Below are 20,624 nucleotides of genomic sequence, written 5' to 3' on the forward strand. Positions count from 1 at the left end.
GTAGTATAGTAGTGACAACCTGAGACAGTCTGTTACCCCACGACAGGTAGTATAGTAGTGACAACCTGAGACAGGGTCTGTTACCCACGACAGGTAGTATAGTAGTGACAACCTGAGAGACAGTCTGTTACCCCACGACAGGTAGTATAGTAGTGACAACCTGAGAGACAGTCTGTTACCCCACGACAGGTAGTATAGTAGTGACAACCTGAGACAGGGTCTGTTACCCCACGACAGGTAGTATAGTAGTGACAACCTGAGAGACAGTCTGTTACCCCCACGACAGGTAGTATAGTAGTGACCACCTGAGAGACAATCTGTTACCCCACGACAGGTAGTATAGTAGTGACAACCTGAGAGACAGTCTGTTACCCACGACAGGTAGTATAGTAGTGACAACCTGAGAGACATCTGTTACCCCACAACAGGTAGTATAGTAGTGACAACCTGAGACAGTCTGTTACCCCACGACAGGTAGTATAGTAGTGACAACCTGAGACAGGGTCTGTTACCCCACGACAGGTAGTATAGTAGTGACAACCTGAGACAGGGTCTGTTACCCCACGACAGGTAGTATAGTAGTGACAACCTGAGACAGTCTGTTACCCCACGACAGGTAGTATAGTAGTGACAACCTGAGAGACTGTCTGTTACCCCACGACAGGTAGTATAGTAGTGACAACCTGAGACAGTCTGTTACCCCACGACAGGTAGTATAGTAGTGACAACCTGAGGGATAGTCTGTTACCCCACGACAGGTAGTATAGTAGTGACAACCTGAGACAGTCTGTTACCCCACGACAGGTAGTATAGTAGTGACAACCTGAGAGACAGTCTGTTACCCCACGACAGGTAGTATAGTAGTGACAACCTGAGAGACAGAGTATGTTACCCCACGACAGGTAGTATAGTAGTGACAACCTGAGACACAGTCTGTTACCCCACGACAGGTAGTATAGTAGTGACAACCTGAGAGACAGTCTGTTACCCCACGACAGGTAGTATAGTAGTGACAACCTGAGACAGTCTGTTACCCCACGACAGGTAGTATAGTAGTGACAACCTGAGAGACAGTCTGTTACCCCACGACAGGTAGTATAGTAGTGACAACCTGAGAGACAGTCTGTTACCCCACGACAGGTAGTATAGTAGTGACAACCTGAGAGACAGTCTGTTACCCCACGACAGGTAGTATAGTAGTGACAACCTGAGACAGTCTGTTACCCCACGACAGGTAGTATAGTAGTGACAACCTGAGAGACAGTCTGTTACCCCACGACAGGTAGTATAGTAGTGACAACCTGAGACACGTTCTGTTACCCCACGACAGGTAGTATAGTAGTGACAACCTGAGAGACAGTCTGTTAAGAGACACGCGTTTGACACGGCTAACAACATTCTATGTCTTCTGTCAAATGAAAAAAATCTACTGGTCACATTATTTAGCTAAATCTAAATTCACCTGTTTTTATAATTCACAGTAATCAAACGATCAATAAAGAGTAGACTTTACAATTGTAGAATTGTATCTGTACCAACTAGCTCTGTCCACCAGATGGCGCTGTGACTCACCGTCGAACACAGCTCGGCTGAACTGCGTCGTTGAAGCCAGAGGAAGACAGGTGTTGTCAAACTTGTTACCGTAGTTACCGATGCTGACCTCAAACTGTATCGCGTCGTCAACGTCCTGGAGGAGCGTGGCGGAGTAGAATGACGCAAAGAGAGAATACTTTCTCTTACGCATGAATTTCTGGGAGAGGAGAGGAGAGGAGAGGAGAGGAGAGGAGAGGAGAGGAGAGAGGAGAGGGAGAGGGAGAGGAGAGGAGAGGGAGAGGGAGAGGGAGAGGAGAGGAGGGATAGGGAGAGGAGAGGAGGAGTGATAGGAGAGGGAGGGGAGAGGAGGAGGAGAGGAGAGGAGAGGAGAGGAGAGGAGAGGAGAGGGGAGAGGAGAGGAGAGGAGAGGAGAGGAGAGGAGAGGGAGAGGAGAGGATGGGGAGAGGAGGGATGGGGAGAGGAGGGATTGGGAGAGGAGGGAAGGGGAGAGGATGGATAGGGAGATGAGAGGAAAAGGAGAAGGAGAGGAGGAGGAGAGAAAGAGGAGAGGAAAGGAGAAGAGAGGAGAAAAGTCAAAACAAGCAATGGTCTGTCAAAGTCGCTCTTCTGATGAGTCTGATTAAGTAGCCTCTAAACTCTGACTTAAATCCTGAACCCTCTCACCTGTACCACCAATAGGTCATCGTTGGTTATGTCTTCTACACTGGCCTGCACCGTGTCCACCAGCTTGGTACTGAGCTCCATCAGAACACGACCACGATACGCTACTCCCTCACCCTGGATGAGAGAGAGGGGGAGAGAGAGAGGGGGAGAGAGATGGAGAGAAAAGGGGAGAGAGAGAGAGGGGAGAGAGATGGAGACAGAGAGAGGGAGATGGAGAGAGAGGGGGGAGAGAGAGATGGAGGAGAGAGAGATAGAGGGGGGAGAGAAGAGAGAGAGAGAGGAGACAGAAGGAGAGATGGAGAGAGAGCAGAGATAGATGGGGAGAGATAGAGGGAGAGAGAGAGAGAGAGAGAGAGAGAGATAGGGGGAGGAGAAGGAGGAGAGAGAGAGAGAGATGGAGAAAGAGACAGAGAGAGATGGAGAGAGAGAGAGAGAGGGGAGAGAGATGCGAGAGAGAGATGGAGAGAAAGAGAGAGAGATAGAGAGAGACAGAGGAGAAGAGAGAGAAAGAGAGAGAGACATAGAGAGGGAGAGAGAAGAGAGAGAGAGAGAGAGAGAGAGAGACAGAGAGAAAGAGATGGAGAAAGAGACAGAGAGAGAGATATGGAGAAAGAGACAGAGAGAGAGATGGAGAGAAAGAGAAAGAGAGACAGAGAGAGAGATGGAGATGGAAAGAGAGAGCAGGGGTGAGAGAGATTCACAAACCTTCCATTAGAAAGCCATCACCTACAGACAGATGAACCTGGAGAAGATATTTAATTCTTACCAATGTGTCAAGTAATTAAGAAACTTAGCAAACTGGAATGCTCTTTGGCCCTAAACAGAGAGTACACAGCGGCAGAATACCTGACCACTGTGACTGACCCAAACTTTAGGAAAGCTTTGACTATGTACAGACTCAGTGAGCATAGCCTTGCTATTGAGAAAGGACGACGTAGGGCAGACCTGGCTCTCAAGAAAATACAAGACATTTATTTATTTTACCAGGTAAGTTGACTGAGATTCTCATTTGCAGCAACGACCTGGAGTTACAGGGATGAATGAGCCAATTGTAAACTGGGGATTAATTAGGTGGCCAGATTGGGAATTTAGCCAGGACACTGGGGTTCAGGACACCAGGGACACCCCTACTCTTACGATAAGTGCCATGGGATCTTTAATGACCTCAGAGAGTCAGGACACCCGTTTAACATCCCATTCGAAAGACAACACTCTAAAATCACTGTCCTGGGGCATCGGGCTAATTTTTTTTTTTAGACCAGAGGAAAGAGTGCCTCCTACTGGCCCTCCAACACCACTTCTAGCAGCATCTGGTCTCTCATCCAGGGACCAACTCAGGACAAACCCTGCTTAGCTTCAGAGGCAAGCCAGCAGTCGTATGCTATGTGCTCACTGCCCACAAAATGAGGTGAAAACTGAGCCGCACTTCCTAACCTCTCCTGCCCAATGTATGATCATATTAGAGACACATGATTACACAGATCTACAAAGAATTTGAAAACAAACCCAATTTTGATAAACTCCCATATCTACTGGGTGAAATACCACAGTGTGACATCACAGCAGCAAGATTTGTGATCTGTTGCCACAAGAAAAGGACAACCAGTGATGAACAAACACCATTGTAAATACAACCCATATTTATGCTTATTTATTTTCCCTTTTGTACTTTAACTATTTGTACATTGTTACAACACTGTATATATAAATAATATGATATATATATAAATAATATTTGTAATGTCTTTATTCTTTTGGAACTTTTGTGAGTGTAATGTATACTGTTAATTTGTATTGTTTATTTCACTTTTATTTATTATCTACTTCATTTGCTTTGGCAATATACAAATATCTTTCCCATGCCAACAAAGCTTCTTGAACTGAATTGAATTGAAATTGAAACGGAAAGAGAAAGGGAGAGAGTGAGAGAGAGCATGAGAGAGTGAGAGAGAGACAGAGTGAGAGAGAGAGAGAGAGAGAGAGACAGAGAGAGCAAGAACGCGAGAAGAGAGTCAGAGAGAGAGAGAGAGAGAGAGAGAGAGAACGAGAGAGAGAACGAGAGAGAGAGCAAAAGCGAGAGAGGGGAGAAAGAGTAATATAGGATGCTATATTATCCCTCCTTCTCCTCTCTTGCACTGACGCAATTCATCCAAAGGGGCAGTATTGTCCCTAGCCTTAACAGGTTATTAAAAGAAGTTAGACAAGTGATGCCAATTTCAGCTCATCATTCAACAGATTGTTCATCAAACTTCCCAAAGATGTATCGCTGTTGCTGTTTGCTCGAGGGATTACCTTAATGAATCAATCAACCAATCAATCAACCCATTAACCAATCAATCAATTACCTTGCCCAAGTTGAGAGCCTCGTGGGGGTCGTTGAAGGCGGTGAACTCCCTGAGGCTTCCGTAAAGGTTGACGTAGCAGGGGCCAAAGGTCGGCAGGAACCCAGACTGTCATCCACTACAGACCCAACATGGAGGGGATGTTTTAGTTTTCACCCATTACAATACAGGTTGGGATCAATTAAAGGAAACCGTCATCCACTACAGACACAACATGGAGGGGATGTTTTAGTTTCACCACTAACAGATTGGGATCCATTAAAGGAAACCGTCATCCACTACAGACACAACATGGAGGGATGTTTTAGTTTCACCACTAACAGATTGGGATCCATTAAAAGAAACCAAACTTCATCCACTACAGACACAACATGGAGGGATGTTTTAGTTTCACCACTAACAGATTGGGATCAATAGAAAGACAACAAACTTGACAGTCATGATGGAAACAGAGGTCGACGTGTAAGAACCTTGGTTCAGTAACATGCTGGATCTATTGGTACAGGGTGGATCAAACATGGAGACATGGAAAATAAGATACAAGACGTACTGAAACTTTGAAGGTTCCTTGGGACCAATTCATCTGAATGCAGAGGGAGATGATAGGAGACATTAGGACAGAGACAGAACTAGTTCAGGAAGTCCTGAAGGAAGTCCTACCAACACACTACCATACAGGAACAGGAAGTCCTACCAACACACACTACCATACAGGAAGTCCTGAAGGAAGTCCTACCAACACACACTACCATACAGGAAGTCCTGCCAACACACACTACCATACAGGAAGTCCTGAAGGAAGTCCTACTAACACACACTACCGTACAGGAAGTCCTACCAAACACACACTACCATACAGGAAGTCCTGAAGGAAGTCCTACCAACACACACTACCATACAGGAAGTCCTGCCAACACACACTACCATACAGGAAGTCCTGAAGGAAGTCCTACTACCAACACACACTACCATGCCAGGAAGTCCTTCAACACACTACCATACAGGAAGTCCTACCAAAACACACTACCATACAGGAAGTCCTGAAGGAAGTCCTACTAACACACACTACCATACAGGAAGTCCTGAAGGAAGTCCTACCAACACACACTACCATACAGGAAGTCCTACCAACACACACTACCATACAGGAAGTCCTACCAACACACACTACCATACAGGAAGTCCTGAACGAAGTCCTACCAACACACACTACCATACAGGAAGTCCTGCCAACACACACTACCATACAGGAAGTCCTGAAGGAAGTCCTACTAACACACACTACCATACAGGAAGTCCTGCCAACACACACTACCATACAGGAAGTCCTACCAACACACACTACCATACAGGAAGCCCTGAAGGAAGTCCTACTAACACAATGCTCACTGTGGCTCAACCAACTAGACAAAGGAAACCAAAACCAATCCATGCATCGCACCAAGGAGGGTATTAAAGGGTATTCGTAGCTGAGATCAATATTATATTCATCAACTATGGGTATTGGTAGCTGATATTAATATTATGATAATCAATATTATGGGTATTGCTAGCTGATATCAGTGTTGATCGACTATGGGAATTGATAGCTGATATCAGTGTTAATCGACTATGGGAATTGATAGCTGATATCAGTGTTAATCCACTATGGGAATTGATAGCTGATATCAGTGTTGATCAACTATGGGAATTGATAGCTGATATCAGTGTTAATCGACTAGGTATTGATAGCTGATATCAGTGTTGATCAACTATGGGAATTGGTAGCTGAGATCAATATTATATTCATCAACTATGGGTATGATAGCTGATATCAGTGTTAATTAATCAATACTATGGGAATTGATAGCTGATATCAGTGTTGATCAACTATGGGAATTGATAGCTGATATCAGTGTTAATCGACTATGGGAATTGATAGCTGATATCAGTGTTGATCAACTATGGGAATTGATAGCTGATATCAGTGTTGATCAACTATGGGAATTGATAGCTGATATCAGTATTGATCAACTATTGGTATGAATAGCTGATATTAATATTATGATAATCATTACTATGGGTATTAATAGCTGATATCAATATTGATCAATACTATGGGTATTAATAGCTGATATCAGTATTATATTAATCAATACTATGGGTATAAATAGCTGATATCAATATTATATTAATCAATACTATGGGTATTAATAGCTGATATCAATATTATATTAATCAATACTATGGGTATTAATAGCTGATATCAATATTATATTGATCAATACTATGGGTATTAATAGCTGATATCAATATGAATCAATACTATGGGTATCAATAGCTGATATCAATATTATATTAATCAATACTATGGGTATTAATAGCTGATATCAATATTGATCAATACTATGGGTATTAATAGCTGATATCAATATTATATTGATCAATACTATGGGTATTAATAGCTGATATCAATATTGATCAATACTATGGGTATTAATAGCTGATATCAATATTGATCAATACTATGGGTATTAATAGCTGATATCAATATTGATCAATACTATGGGTATTAATAGCTGATATCAATATTGATCAATACTATGGGTATTAATAGCTGATATCAATATTGATCAATACTATGGGTATTAATAGCTGATATCAATATTGATCAATACTATGGGTATCAATAGCTGATATCAATATTGATCAATACTATGGGTATCAATAGCTGAGGTGAATCATCGTAAGTGCCAGTATGAAACAACAAATGGAACGATGTTAGTTCATTGCCCTTCCATGCTACTGCAGTACTTTGCTATAACAGCCACGACCAAAACCAGTCCAGACCAGTGCTCAAGTGGAAAAACCAGTCCAAACCAGCAAACACCAATTGTCAAACCAGTCAGTTAAGACTAGTGCAGACCAGTGTCACAAACCACTCAAACCAGTTCAAACCAGTCCAAACCAGTCCAAACCAGTCCAAACCAGTCCAAACAAGTGTCACAAACCACTCAAACCAGTCCAAACCAGTCCAGACCAGTCCAAACCAGTCCAAACCAGTCCAGACCAGTCCAGACCAGTCCAAACCAGTGTCACAAACCACTCAAACCAGTCCAAACCAGTCCAGACCCAGTCCATACCAGTCCATACCAGTCCAAACCAGTCCAAACCAGTCCAAACCAGTCGAGATCAGTGGCTCACCCTCTATCGCTCCTCCCGGGGCAGAGATCTTAGACATGGAGAGATGGGCGGTCCCGATGACATCATTGTGGCTGGCTCGGTCCCAGTCCAGGACACGAACCCTCATCTTTTCACACATGGAGGGAAACTGGGAGAAGAAGAGTAAAGGGTTCGTAGGAGGACTGGGAGAACAAGTATTTGATACACTGCCGATTTTTGCAGCTTTTCCTACTTTACAAAGCATGTCATTGTTATCATAGGTTCACTCAACTGTGCGAGACGGAATCTAAAACAAAAATGCAGAAAATCACATTGTATGATTTTTAAGTAATTAATTAGCATTTTATTGCATGACATAAGTATTTGATCACCTACCAACCAGTAAGAACTCCGGCTCTCACAGACCTGTTAGTTTTCCTTTAAGAAGCCCTCCTGTCCTCCACTCATTACCTGTATTAACTGCACCTGTTTGAACTCGTTACCTGTATAAAGACACCTGTACACACACTCAATCAAACAGACTCAACCTCTCTCATGATGGCCAAGACCAGAGAGCTGTGTAAGGACATCAGGGATACATTGTGGACCTGCACAAGGCTGGGATGGGCTACAGGACAATAGGCAAGCAGCTTGTTGAGAAGGCAATGACTGTTGGCTCAATTATTAGAAAACGGAAGAAGTCCAAGATGACGGTCAATCAAACATCATTCTTTGGGGATGCTTTTTCTGCAAAGGGGACAGGACGGCTGCACCGTATTGAGGGAGGATGGATGGGGCCATGTATCGTGAGATCTTGGCCAACAACCTCCTTCCCTCAGTAAAAGCATTGAAGATGGGTCGTGGCTGGGTCTTCCAGCATGACAACGACCCGAACACACAACCAGGGCAACTAAGGAGTGGCTCCGTAAGAAGCATCTCAAGGTCCCGGAGTGGCCAAGCCAGTCTCCAGACCTGAACCCAATAGAATATCTTTGGAGCTGAATGTCCGTATTGCCCAGCGACAGCCCCGAAACCTGAAGGATCTGGAGAAGGTCTGTATGGAGGAGTGGGCCAAAATCCCTGCTGCAGTGTGTGCAAACCTGGTCAAGAACTACAGGAAACGTATGATCTCTGTAATTGCAAACACAGGTTTCTGTACCAAATATTAAGTTCTGCTTTTCTGATGTATCAAATACTTATGTCATGCAATAAAATGCTAATTATTTACATAAAAATCATGCAAAGTGATTTTCTGGATTTTTGTTTTAGATTCCGTCTCTCACAGTTGAAGTGTACCAATGATAAAATAATTTACAGACCTCTACATGCTTTGTAAGTAGGAAAACCTGCAAAATCGGCAGTGTATCAAATACTTGTACTCCCCACTGTATATTATATAATAGTAGTATTAATTGCTAGATGTATATCATATATACCCGTATGGGCATGGCCAGGCTTTGATTCCACTGAGGGTTGGCATTCTTCTCCATGATCTTACTGCACATCTGGAAGGATGGAATGAAAACATGGAAATGTGAAAATGGGTGTAGTTTATTGTCTGTGTAGTTTAGTGTCTGGGTAGTTTAGTGTCTGTGTGGTTTAGTGCCTGTGTGGTTTAGTGCCTGTGTGGTTTAGTTTAAGTGTAGTGTCTGTGTAGTTTAGTGCCTGTGTAGTTTAGTGTCTGTGTAGTTTAGTGTCTGGGTAGTTTAGTGCCCATAGTTTAGTGTCTGTGTATGTGAGTAGTCAGTAGTTTAGTTTGAGTGTAGTGTCTGTGTAGTTTAGTGCCTGTGTAGTTTAGAGTCTGGGTAGTTTAGTGTCTGGGTAGTTTAGTGCCTGTGTAGTTTAGTGTCTGGTAGTTTGAGTGTCTGGGTAGTTTAGTGGTTCAGTAGTTTAGCTTAAGTGTAGTGTCTGTGTAGTTTATGCTCTGTTTAGTGTCTGGGTAGTTTTAGATTAAGTCTAGTGTCTGTGTAGTTTAGTGCCTGTGTAGTTTAGTGTCTGGGGTAATTTAGTGTCTGGGTAATTTAGTGCCTGGGTAGTTTAGTGCCTGGGTAGTTTAGTGCCTGGGTAGTTTAGTGTCTGGGTATAGTGTCTGGGTAGTTTAGTTTAAGTGTAGTGTCTGTGTAGTTTAGTGCCTGTGTAGTTTAGTGTCTGGGTAGTTTAGTTTAAGTGTAGTGTCTGGGTAGTTTAGTTTAAGTCTACTGTCTGTGTAGTTTAGTGTCTGGGTAGTTTAGTGCCTGGGTAGTTTAGTGTCTGGGTAGTTTAGTGTCTGGGTAGTTTAGTTTAAGTGTAGTGTCTGTGTAGTTTAGTGCCTGTGTAGTTTAGTGTCTGGGTAGTTTAGTGTCTTGGTAGTTTAGTGTCTGGGTAGTTTAGTTTAAGTGTAGTGTCTGTGTAGTTTAGTGCCTGTTTAGTGTCTGGGTAGTTTAGTTTAAGTCTAGTGTCTGTGTAGTTTAGTGCCTGTGTAGTTTAGTGTCTGGGTAGTTTAGTGTCTGGGTAGTTTAGTGCCGGGGTAGTTTAGTGCCTGGGTAGTTTAGTGCCTGGGTAGTTTAGTGTCTGGGTAGTTTAGTGTCTGGGTAGTTTAGTTTAAGTGTAGTGTCTGTGTAGTTTAGTGTCTGTGTAGTTTAGTGCCTGTGTAGTTTAGTGTCTGGGTAGTTTAGTGTCTGGGTAGTTTAGTGTCTGGGTAGTTTAGAGTCTGTGTGGTTTAGTGCCTGTGTAGTTTAGTGTCTGTGTAGTTTAGTGCCTGGGTAGTTTAGTGTCTGGGTAGTTTAGTTTAAGTGTAGTGTCTGTGTAGTTTAGTGCCTGTGTAGTTTAGTGTCTGGGTAGTTTAGTTTAAGTCTAGTGTCTGTGTAGGTTAGTGTCTGGGTAGTTTAGTGTCTGGGTAGTTTAGTGTCTGTGTAGTTTAGTTTAAGTGTAGTGTCTGTGTAGTTTAGTGTCTGGGTAGTTTAGTGTCTGTGAAGTGTAGTGTCTATGTAGTTAGTGTCTGTATTGTTTCTCTGTCGTGAGTGCCTGTGTAGTTAGTGTCTGTAGTTAGTGGGTGTCTGTGTATTTAGTGCCTGTGTAGTTAGTGTCTGTGTAGTTAGTGTCTGTGTAGTTTAGTATGTTTAATTTAAGTCTGTGTGTCACACAGGTTTGCCAGCATGTGTGTGTTTACCGTTTTTCCAGCGAAGTTGACTTCAACTAAGGGGTCAACCAGGTTCTTCCTGTTGCTGTCGAATCCCAGGACCTGTCTCATCCCATCCATAAAGGCATCGTCCACTGTGAAGAAAATTATTTTATTGTTAACAATATCACGCAAACACATATTTCCTACATTATGAGAGGAACAAACATACACACTCACTTTGAGGCAGGTCCTCAGCTCTGAATACTTTGAGTGTGAAGATGGCTCCTCTGAGTGTGAGTCCAGCAGGACGCAACAGGTTCCCCTCTATATCCTCCTTATCCACCACTCCCTCCTTCCTATCCACCTGGGAGAGAGAGAGAGAGAGAGGGACAGAGAGAGAGAGAGAGGGACAGAGAGAGAGAGAGAGAGATAGAGAGACAGAGAGAGAGAGAGAAAGGGACAGAGAGAGAGAGGGGGACAGAGAGAGAGAGGGGGACAGAGAGAGAGAGAGAGAGGGACAGAGTGAGGGACAGAAAGAGAGAGAGGGTCAGAGAGAGAGAGAGACGAGAGAGAGAGAGAGAGAGAGAGAGAGAGAGGGACAGAGAGACATAGACAGAGAGAAAGAGAGAGACAGAGACAGAGAAAGAGAGAGGGGGACAGAGACAGAGACAGAGAGAGAGAGAGAGAGAGAGAGGGGGACAGAGACAGAGACAGAGACAGAGAGAGAGAGGGACAGAGAAAGAGTCAGAGATAGACAGAGAGAGACAGAGAAACAGAGAAAGAGAGACAGAGAGAGAGAGAAAGAGTTATAATTAGTTGTTCCCCTCTAAGAGCTTTATTACAGACGGAACTGTGACAAGGTAGGAGTGGTATACAGAAAAGCCCTATTTGGTAAAAGATCAAGTCCATATTATCGCAGGAACAGCTCAGATAAGCAAAGAGAAATGACAGTCCATCATTACATTATTAAGACATGAAGGTCAGTCAATCCGGAAAATGTCAAAGACTTTGAAAGTTTCTTCAAGTGCAGTCACAAAAACCATCAAGCGCTATGATGAAACTGGCTCTCACGAGGACCGCCACAGGAAAGGAAAATGCAGAGTTACCTCTGCTGCAGAGTATGAGTTCTTTAGAGTTACCAGCCTTACCAACCAGAAATTGCAGGCCAAATAAATGCTTCACAGAGTTTAAGTAACAGACACATCTCAACATCAACTGTTCAGAGGAGACTGTGTGAATCAGGCCTTCATGGTCGAATTGCTGCAAAGAAACCACTTCTAAAGGACACCAATAAGAAGAAGAGACTTGCTTGGACCACGAAACACGAGCAATGGGCATTAGACCAGTGGAAATCTGTCCTTTGGTCTGGTGAGTCCAAATTTGAGATTTTTGGTGCCAACCGCCGTGTCTTAGTGAGACACAGAGTAGGTGAACAGAAGATCTCCACATGTGTGGTTCCCACCGTGATGCATGGACGAGGAGGAGGTGGGATGGCGCTTTGCTGGTGACATTGTCTGTGATTTATTTAGAATTCAAGGCGCACTTAACCAGCATTGCTACCACAGCATTCTGCAGCGATACGCCATCCCATCTGGTTTGCACTTAGTGGGACTATCATTTATTTTTCAACAGGACAATGACCCAAAACACACCTCCAGGCTGAGTAAGGGCTATTTGACCAAGAAGGACAGTGACGGAGTGCTGCATCAGATGACCTGGCCTCCACAATCACACTATTGAGATGGTTTGGACCGTGCAGTGAAGGAAAAGCAGCAGTGCTCAGCATATGTGGGAACTGCTTCAAGACGGTTGTAAAAGCATTCCAGGTGTAGCTGGTTGAGAGAATACCAAGAGTGTGCAAAGCTGTCATCAAGGCAAACGGTGGCTACTTTGAAGAATCTCAAGTCTAAAATATATTTTGATGTGTTTAACACTTTTTTTGGTTACTACATGATTCCATATGTGTTATTTCATAGTTTCAATGGCTTCACTACTATTCTAACATGAAATAAAGAAAAACCCGAGAATTATAGGTGTGTCCAAACTTTGAATGGTACTGTATATCGGAACAGATGCATAAACACTTAATATATATTATATTAATATATACTAGAAAAAAATAGATGGCGAGACACAGAGAGAACCAAGTGGACAGATATGAGACAGATAGCATTGTATATAATAATCCTAAACAGATTAGAGATCATTAATAATCCAAAACAGATTAGAGATCATTAATAATCCAGAAGAGATTAGAGATCATTAATAATCCAAAAGAGATTAGAGATCATTAGCTAATCAAAGAGATTAGAGATCATTAATAATCCAAACGAGATCAGAGACTAATAATCCAACAGATACCGAGATCAACTCAACAATATTGGCAATTGAATCATGACTCACTGAGCTTCGTCGCAGCCAATACGAAGAGGCTAACCTTCAGATAACCTTTGGCCCCGGCCGAGAGGTCGTCAGGGTCAGAGAGGAGGAGCCACTCTCTTCAAGAAGGCGTGTCCTAAAGGAAAAAGAGAATTGTGAGAATGAGTACTTCCTACTTATGGCTGATAGTACAGCTGAATTACCTTGAAATTATTAGGACATTGATAATGAATGATTTGATATGATTGCAACTTGTTCCATCAAAATACATTTTGAGGTTAAAATACACATGTACCAACTAAGAAAATACAAGATAAATGGGTTTCCATCTCATTTTCAACTTTACTGAGGATTTTCTCACCCAAAATAAATGGTATTGGCACGCGCTGTTGTCTAGAGCCTACATGATGATATTATAATCTAGATAAAAGAGCGAGATTATTTTTATTTGTCAAACATCAGCATCGATTATCATGCCACCCAAATCAAACCCTGCAATATTTATTGAAAAGAGCAAAGCTCATCACCGTGCACACACTTTCACCACTGTGTGAAGTTCACCATCATCATCATCACCATCATCATCATCACCATCATCATCACCATCATCACATCATCATCATCATCACCATCACCACCATCATCACCATCATCACCGTCATCACCATCATCCACCATCATCATCACCATCATCCGCCATCATCACCATCATCACCATCATCACCATCATCATGCACCATCATCACCATCATCACCATCATTCACCATCATCATCACCATCACCATCATCACCATCACCACCATCATTCACCATTACCACCATCATGCACCATCATCACCATCATCACCATCATTCACCATCATCATCATCATCACCATCACCATCATTCACCATCACCACCATCATTCACCATCATCACCATCATCACCAGCATCATCACCACCATTACATTTACATTTAACATTTAAGTCATTTAGCAGATCTTATCCAGAGCGACTTACAAATTGGTGAATTCACCTTCTGACATCCAGTGAACAGCCACTTTACAATAGTGCATCTAAATCATTAAGGGGGTGGTGAGAAGGATTACTTATCCTATCCTAGGTATTCCTTGAAGAGGTGGGGTTTCAGGTGTTCCGGAAGGTGGTGATTGACTCCGCTGTCCTGGCGCGTGAGGGAGTTTGTTCCACCATTGGGGGGCCAGAGCAGCGAACAGTTTTGACTGGGCTGAGCGGAACTGTACTTCCTCAATGGTAGGAGGCGAGCAGGCCAGAGGTGGATGAACGCAGTGCCCTTGCTTGGGTGTAGGGCCTGATCAGAGCCTGGAGGTACTGCGTGTGCCGCTCCCCCCCTCACAGCTCCGTAGGCAAGCACCATGGTCTTGTAGCGGATGCGAGCTCCCCAACTGGAAGCCAGTGGAGAGAGCGGAGGAGCGGGGTGACGTGAGAGAACTTGGGAAGGTTGAACACCAGACGGGCTGCGGCGTCTGGATGAGCTGTAGGGGCTTAATGGCACAGGCAGGGAGCCCAGCCAACAGCGAGTTGCAGTAATCCAGACGGGAGATGACAAGTGCCTGGATTAGGGACCTGCGCGTCTTCCTGTGTGAGGCAGGGTCGTACTTCATGGATGTTGTAGAGCATGAACCTACAGGAACGGGCCACCGCCATGATGTTGGTTGAGAACGACAGGGTGTTGTCCAGGATCACGCCAAGGTTCTTAGCGCTCTGGGAGGAGGACACAATGGAGTTGTCAACCGTGATGGCGAGATCATGGAACGGGCAGTCCTTCCCCGGGAGGAAGAGCAGCTCCGTCTGCCGAGGTTCAGCTTGAGGTGGTGATCCGTCATCCACACTGATATGTCTGCCAGACATGCAGAGATGCGATTCGCCACCTGGTCATCAGAAGGGGAAAGGAGAAGATTAACAGTGTCGTCTGCATAGCAATGATAGGAGAGACCATGTGAGGTTATGACAGAGCCAAGTGACTTGGTGTATAGCGAGAATAGGAGAGGGCCTAGAACAGAGCCCTGGGGGACACCAGTGGTGAGAGCGCGTGGCGCAGGAGACAGATTCTCGCCACGCCACCTGGTAGGAGCGACCTGTCAGGTAGGACGAATCCTGAAGCGTGGGCCGCGCCGAGATGCTTTCAACTCGGAGAGGGTGGAGAGGAGGATCTGATGGTTCACAGTATCAAAGGCAGCCGATAGGTCTAGAAGGATGAGAGCAGAGGAGAGAGAGTTAGCTTTAGCAGTGCGGAGCGCTCCGTGATACAGAGAAGAGCAGTCTCAGTTGAATGACTAGTCTTGAAACCTGACTGATTTGGATCAAGAAGGTCATTCTGTGCCAAGGACGGCACGTTCAAGAGTTTTGGAGAGAAAAGAAAGAAGGGATACTGGTCTGTAGTTGTTGACATCGGAGGGATCGAGTGTAGGTTTTTTCAGAAGGGTGCAACTCTGCTCTCTTGAAGACGGAAGGACGTAGCCAGCGGTCAGGGATGAGTTGATGAGCGAGGTGAGGTAAGGGAGAAGGTCCCCGGAAATGGTCTGGAGAAGAGAGGAGGGGATAGGGTCAAGCGGGCAGGTTGTTGGGCGGCCGGTCATTACAAGAAGCTAGATTTCATCTGAGAGAGAGGGGAGAAAGAGGTCAGAGCACAGGGGGTAGGCAGTGTGAGCAGAACCAGCGAAATCGCCGGACTTAGCAAACGAGATCGGATGTCGTCGACCTCTTTTTTCAAAATGGTTGACGAAGTCATCTGCAGAGAGGGAGGAGGGGGAGGGGGGGAGGATTCAGGAGGGAGGGAGAAGGTGGCAAAGAGCTTCCTAGGGTTAGAGGCAGATGCTTTGAATTTAGAGTGGTAGAAAGTGGCTTTAGCAGCAGAGACAGAGGAGGAAAATGTAGAGAGGAGGGAGTGAAAGGATGCCAGGTCCGCAGGGAGGCGAGCTTTCCTCCATTTCCGCTCGGCTGCCCGGAGCTCTGTTCTGTGAGCTCGCAATGAGTCATCGAGCCACGGAGCGGGAGGGGAGGACCGAGCGTCTGGAGGATAGGGACATAGAGAGTCAAAGGATGCAGAAAGGGAAGAGAGGAGGGTTGAGGAGGCAGAATCAGGAGAAAGTTGAGAAGGTATGAGCAGAGGGAAGAGATGATAGGATGGAAGAGGAGAGAAGGGGAGAGAGAGCGAAGGTTGGGACGGCGTGATACCATCCGAGTAGGGGCAGTGTGGGAAGTGTTGGATGAGAGCGAGAGGGAAAAGGATACAAGATAGTGGTCGGAGACTTGGAGGGGAGTTGCAATGAGGTTAGTGGAAGAACAGCATCTAGTAAAGATGAGGTTGAGCGTATTGCCTGCCTTGTGAGTAGGGGGGAAGGGAGAGGGTGAGGTCAAAAGAGGAGGAGGAGGAAAGAAGGAGGCAGAGAGGAATGAGTCAAAGGTAGACGGGGAGGTTAAAGTCGCCAGGACTGTGAGAGGTGAGCCACCCTCAGGAAAGGAGCTTATCAAGGCATCAAGCTCATTGATGAACTCTCCGAGGGAACCTGGAGGGCGATAAATGATAAGTGATAAGCTTGAAAGGGCTGGTAACTGTGACAGCATGGAATTCAAAGGAGGCGATAGATAGGTGGGGTGAGGGGAGAGAGAGAGAATGACCACTTGGGAGAGATGAGGATCCCGGTGCCACCACCCCGCTGACCAGAAGCTCGGGGGTGCAGAACACGGGGCGGACGAAGAGAGAGCAGTAGGAGTAGCAGTGTTATCTGTGGTGATCCATGTTTCCGTCAGTGCCAGGAAGTCGAGGGACTGGAGGGAGCATAGGCTGAGATGAACCTGCCTTGTTGGCCGCAGATCGGCAGTTCCAGAGGCCACCGGAGACCAGGAACCCACGGCCGTGCGCGGGGGACCACTCAGATTAGGTGGCCGCGGCCACGCGGGTGGAGCGTTTGTATGGTCTGCAGAGAGGAGAGAACAGGAGATAGACACATAGTTGACAGGGTACAGAAGAGGCTACGCTAATGCAAAGGAGATTGGAATGACAAGTGGACTACACGTCCCGAATGTTCAGAAAGTTAAGCTTACGTAGTAAGAATCTTATTGACTAAAAGAGATTGAAATGATACAGTACTGTCGGAGAGGGCTAGCTGGTAGTGGCTGTGATGCTGACACGACACGAACCAAGTCGTCTCCGCCGAGTGTAATAGTTTCTACAGTGCTGCTATTCTGGGGTTAGCTGGCTAGCTAGCAGGTTGATTGCGTTACGTTACCTTAAAAGAACGACAATAGCTGGCTAGCTAACCTAGAAAATCGCTCTAGGCTACACAATTGTCTTAGATACAAAGACGGCTATGTAGCTAGCTAGCTACGATCAAACAAAAACAAACCGTTGTACTGTAATAGTTACTACAGTGCTGCTATTCGGGGCTAGCTGGCTAGCTACATTAAAAGAACGACAATAGCTGGCCAGCTAACCTAGAAAATCGCTCTAGGCTACACAATTGTCTTAGATACAAAGACGACTGTAGCTAGCTAGCTACGATCAAACAAAACAAACCGTTGTACTGTAATAGTTACTACAGTGCTGCTATTCGGGGGCTAGCTGGCTAGCTACGTTAAAAGAACGACAATAGCTGGCCAGCTAACCTAGAAAATCGCTCTAGACTACACAATTGTCTTAGATACAAAAGACGGCTATGTAGCTGGCTAATACATCAAACAAATCAAACCGTTGTACTGTAATGAAGTGAAATGAAAATGTGATACTACCTGTGGAGCGACGCGGAATGTTGACCGGGTAGTTGGAGTTCAATTCGGTAGAGGTTGGCTAGCTGTTGGCTAGCTAGCTAGCAGCATTTCCTACGTTAAGGACGACAAATAGCTGGCTAGCTAACCTCTGTAAATTAAGATAATCACTCTAAGTCTACACACTCTAAACTGCACAATTATCTTGGATACGAAGACAGCGAAGATAACTAGTGTAGCTAGCTGACACTACGCTAATCGAGTCGTCAGGTTGCGTAATAGTTTCTACAGTGCTAGTGACAGTGGATGTTAGCTAGCTGTTTAGCTAGCTGCTGGGCAGATACGCTAGGACGATCTAAATACGATAATTATGCAATTGTCGTTGATACAAAGACGGCTATGTAGCTAGCTAAGAAGAAATTGCTAAGATTAGACAAATCAAACCGTTGTACTATAACGAAATGTAATGAAAAGTTATACTACCTGCGGACCGAAGTGTAGATGCTGATCATCACCATTCACCATCATTCACCATCACCACCATCATTCACCATTATCACCATCATCACCATCATCACCATCATCACCATCATCCACCATCATTCACCATCACCACCATCATTCACCATTATCACCATCATCACCATCATCACCATCATCACCATCATCACCATCATTCACCATCATCACCATCACCATCATCACCATCATCACCATCATCCACCATCATCCACCATCATCACCATCATCACCAACATCACCATCATCCACCATCATCACCATCATCACCATCATTCACCAACATCACCATCATCACCATCATTCACCAACATCACCATCATTCACCATCATCACCATCACCTTCATTCGCCATCATTCACCATCATTCACCATCATCAACATCATTCACCATCATTCACCATCATCATCACCATCATCACCATCATTCACCATCATCACCATCATTCACCATCATCACCATCACCTTCATTCGCCATCATTCACCATCATTCACCATCATCACCATCATTCACCATCATTCACCATCATCACCATCATTCACCATCATCACCATCATTCACCATCATCACCATCACCTTCATTCGCCATCATTCACCATCATTCACCATCATCACCATCATTCACCATCATTCACCATCATCATCATCACCATCACCATCATTCACCATCACCACCATCATTCACCATCATCACCATCATCCACCATCATCATCATCATCACCATCATTCACCATCATCATCATCATCATCATCATTCACCATCATCATCATCATCATCACCATCATCACCATCATCACCATCATTCACCATCATCATCATCATCATCATCACCATCATTCACCATCATTCACCATCATTCACCATCATCCACCATCATCCACCATCATCATCATCACCATCATCATCATCATCACCATCATCACCATCATCCACCATCATCCACCATCATACACCATCATCATCATCACCATCATTCACCATCATTCACCATCATCCACCATCATCACCATCATCCACCATCATCATCATCACCATCATCATCATCATCACCATCATCACCATCATCCACCATCATCACCATCATTCACCATCATCCACCATCATCATCATCACCATCATCATCATCATCACCATCATCACCATCATCCACCATCATCATCATCATTCACCATCACCATCATCACCATCATCCACCATCATCACCATCATCCACCATCATCACCATCATCCACCATCATCACCATCATCCATCATCATCATCATCACCATCATCACCATCATCACCATCATCACCATCATCCACCATCATACACCATCATCATCATCACCATCATTCACCATAATCACCATCATCCACCATCATCACCATTTCATCAGTAGCCTAATAAACGGCGTGATTTCCAGACCGCACAGCATGTCGCTGGGGAATTCCATGTAGACTTTGACATGATGGTTACCATATCAGTATTTGTGCATAAAAGCGCTTCCACCAACATCTTCATTTTAATTTCAGTGATGACACGTCATTGTTTCCTGTTATTGTGAACTATATTTTACATAGGCTATAACGAAGTTAAAACGCTCAATTGAAGGCCAGTCGATCGCTCTTTTTGTAGGTGATTCTGGCTAATAAAAGCATCATAAATTGTTCGCAATATGAACCAGCCTATTATCTCTGTAGCTCATTCATGTATTGGTGAAGAGTAATAACCAACATGATAACATGAGATTAGAGTAACAACCAACATGATAACATGAAATTAGAGTAATAACTAACATGATAACATGAGATTAGAGTCACAACAACATGATATTAGAGTAATAACCAACATGATAACATGAGATTAGAGTAATAACCAACATGATAACATGAGATTAGAGTAATATCCAACATGATAACATGAGATTAGAGTAATAACCAACATGATAACATGAGATTAGAGTAATAACCAACATGATAACATGGATTAGAGTAATATCCAACATGATAACATGAGATTAGAGTAACAACCAACATGATAACATGAGATTAGAGTAACAACCAACATGATAACATGAGATTAGAGTAACAACCAACATGATAACATGAGATTAGAGTAACAACCAACATGATAACATGAGATTAGAGTAATAACCAATTTGATAACATGAGATTAGAGTAACAACCAACATGATAACATGAGATTAGAGCAAT

At 44.3% G+C, this 20,624-nt stretch overlaps 1 protein-coding gene across 1 annotated transcript; it reads right to left on the reverse strand.

The window, feature by feature from the left end:
- Positions 1-1,572: 1,572 nt before the first annotated feature.
- LOC135534618 (dysferlin-like) lies at positions 1,573-14,804 on the reverse strand (the record flags this gene model as incomplete). The annotated part of the gene is made up of 9 exons (XM_064961554.1): positions 14,650-14,804; positions 13,249-13,315; positions 11,038-11,164; positions 10,849-10,952; positions 9,137-9,205; positions 7,702-7,869; positions 4,563-4,667; positions 2,218-2,331; positions 1,573-1,750 (listed from the first exon to the last, which is right to left on the reverse strand). Coding segments are annotated over exons 1-9 (1,087 nt in total), but the record flags the coding sequence as incomplete, so codon positions are not given.
- Between the last annotated feature and the right edge of the window lie 5,820 nt (positions 14,805-20,624).

Source organism: Oncorhynchus masou, unplaced genomic scaffold (assembly GCF_036934945.1).
Source record: "Oncorhynchus masou masou isolate Uvic2021 unplaced genomic scaffold, UVic_Omas_1.1 unplaced_scaffold_3675, whole genome shotgun sequence".
NCBI classification, from domain to species: Eukaryota; Metazoa; Chordata; class Actinopteri; order Salmoniformes; family Salmonidae; genus Oncorhynchus; species Oncorhynchus masou.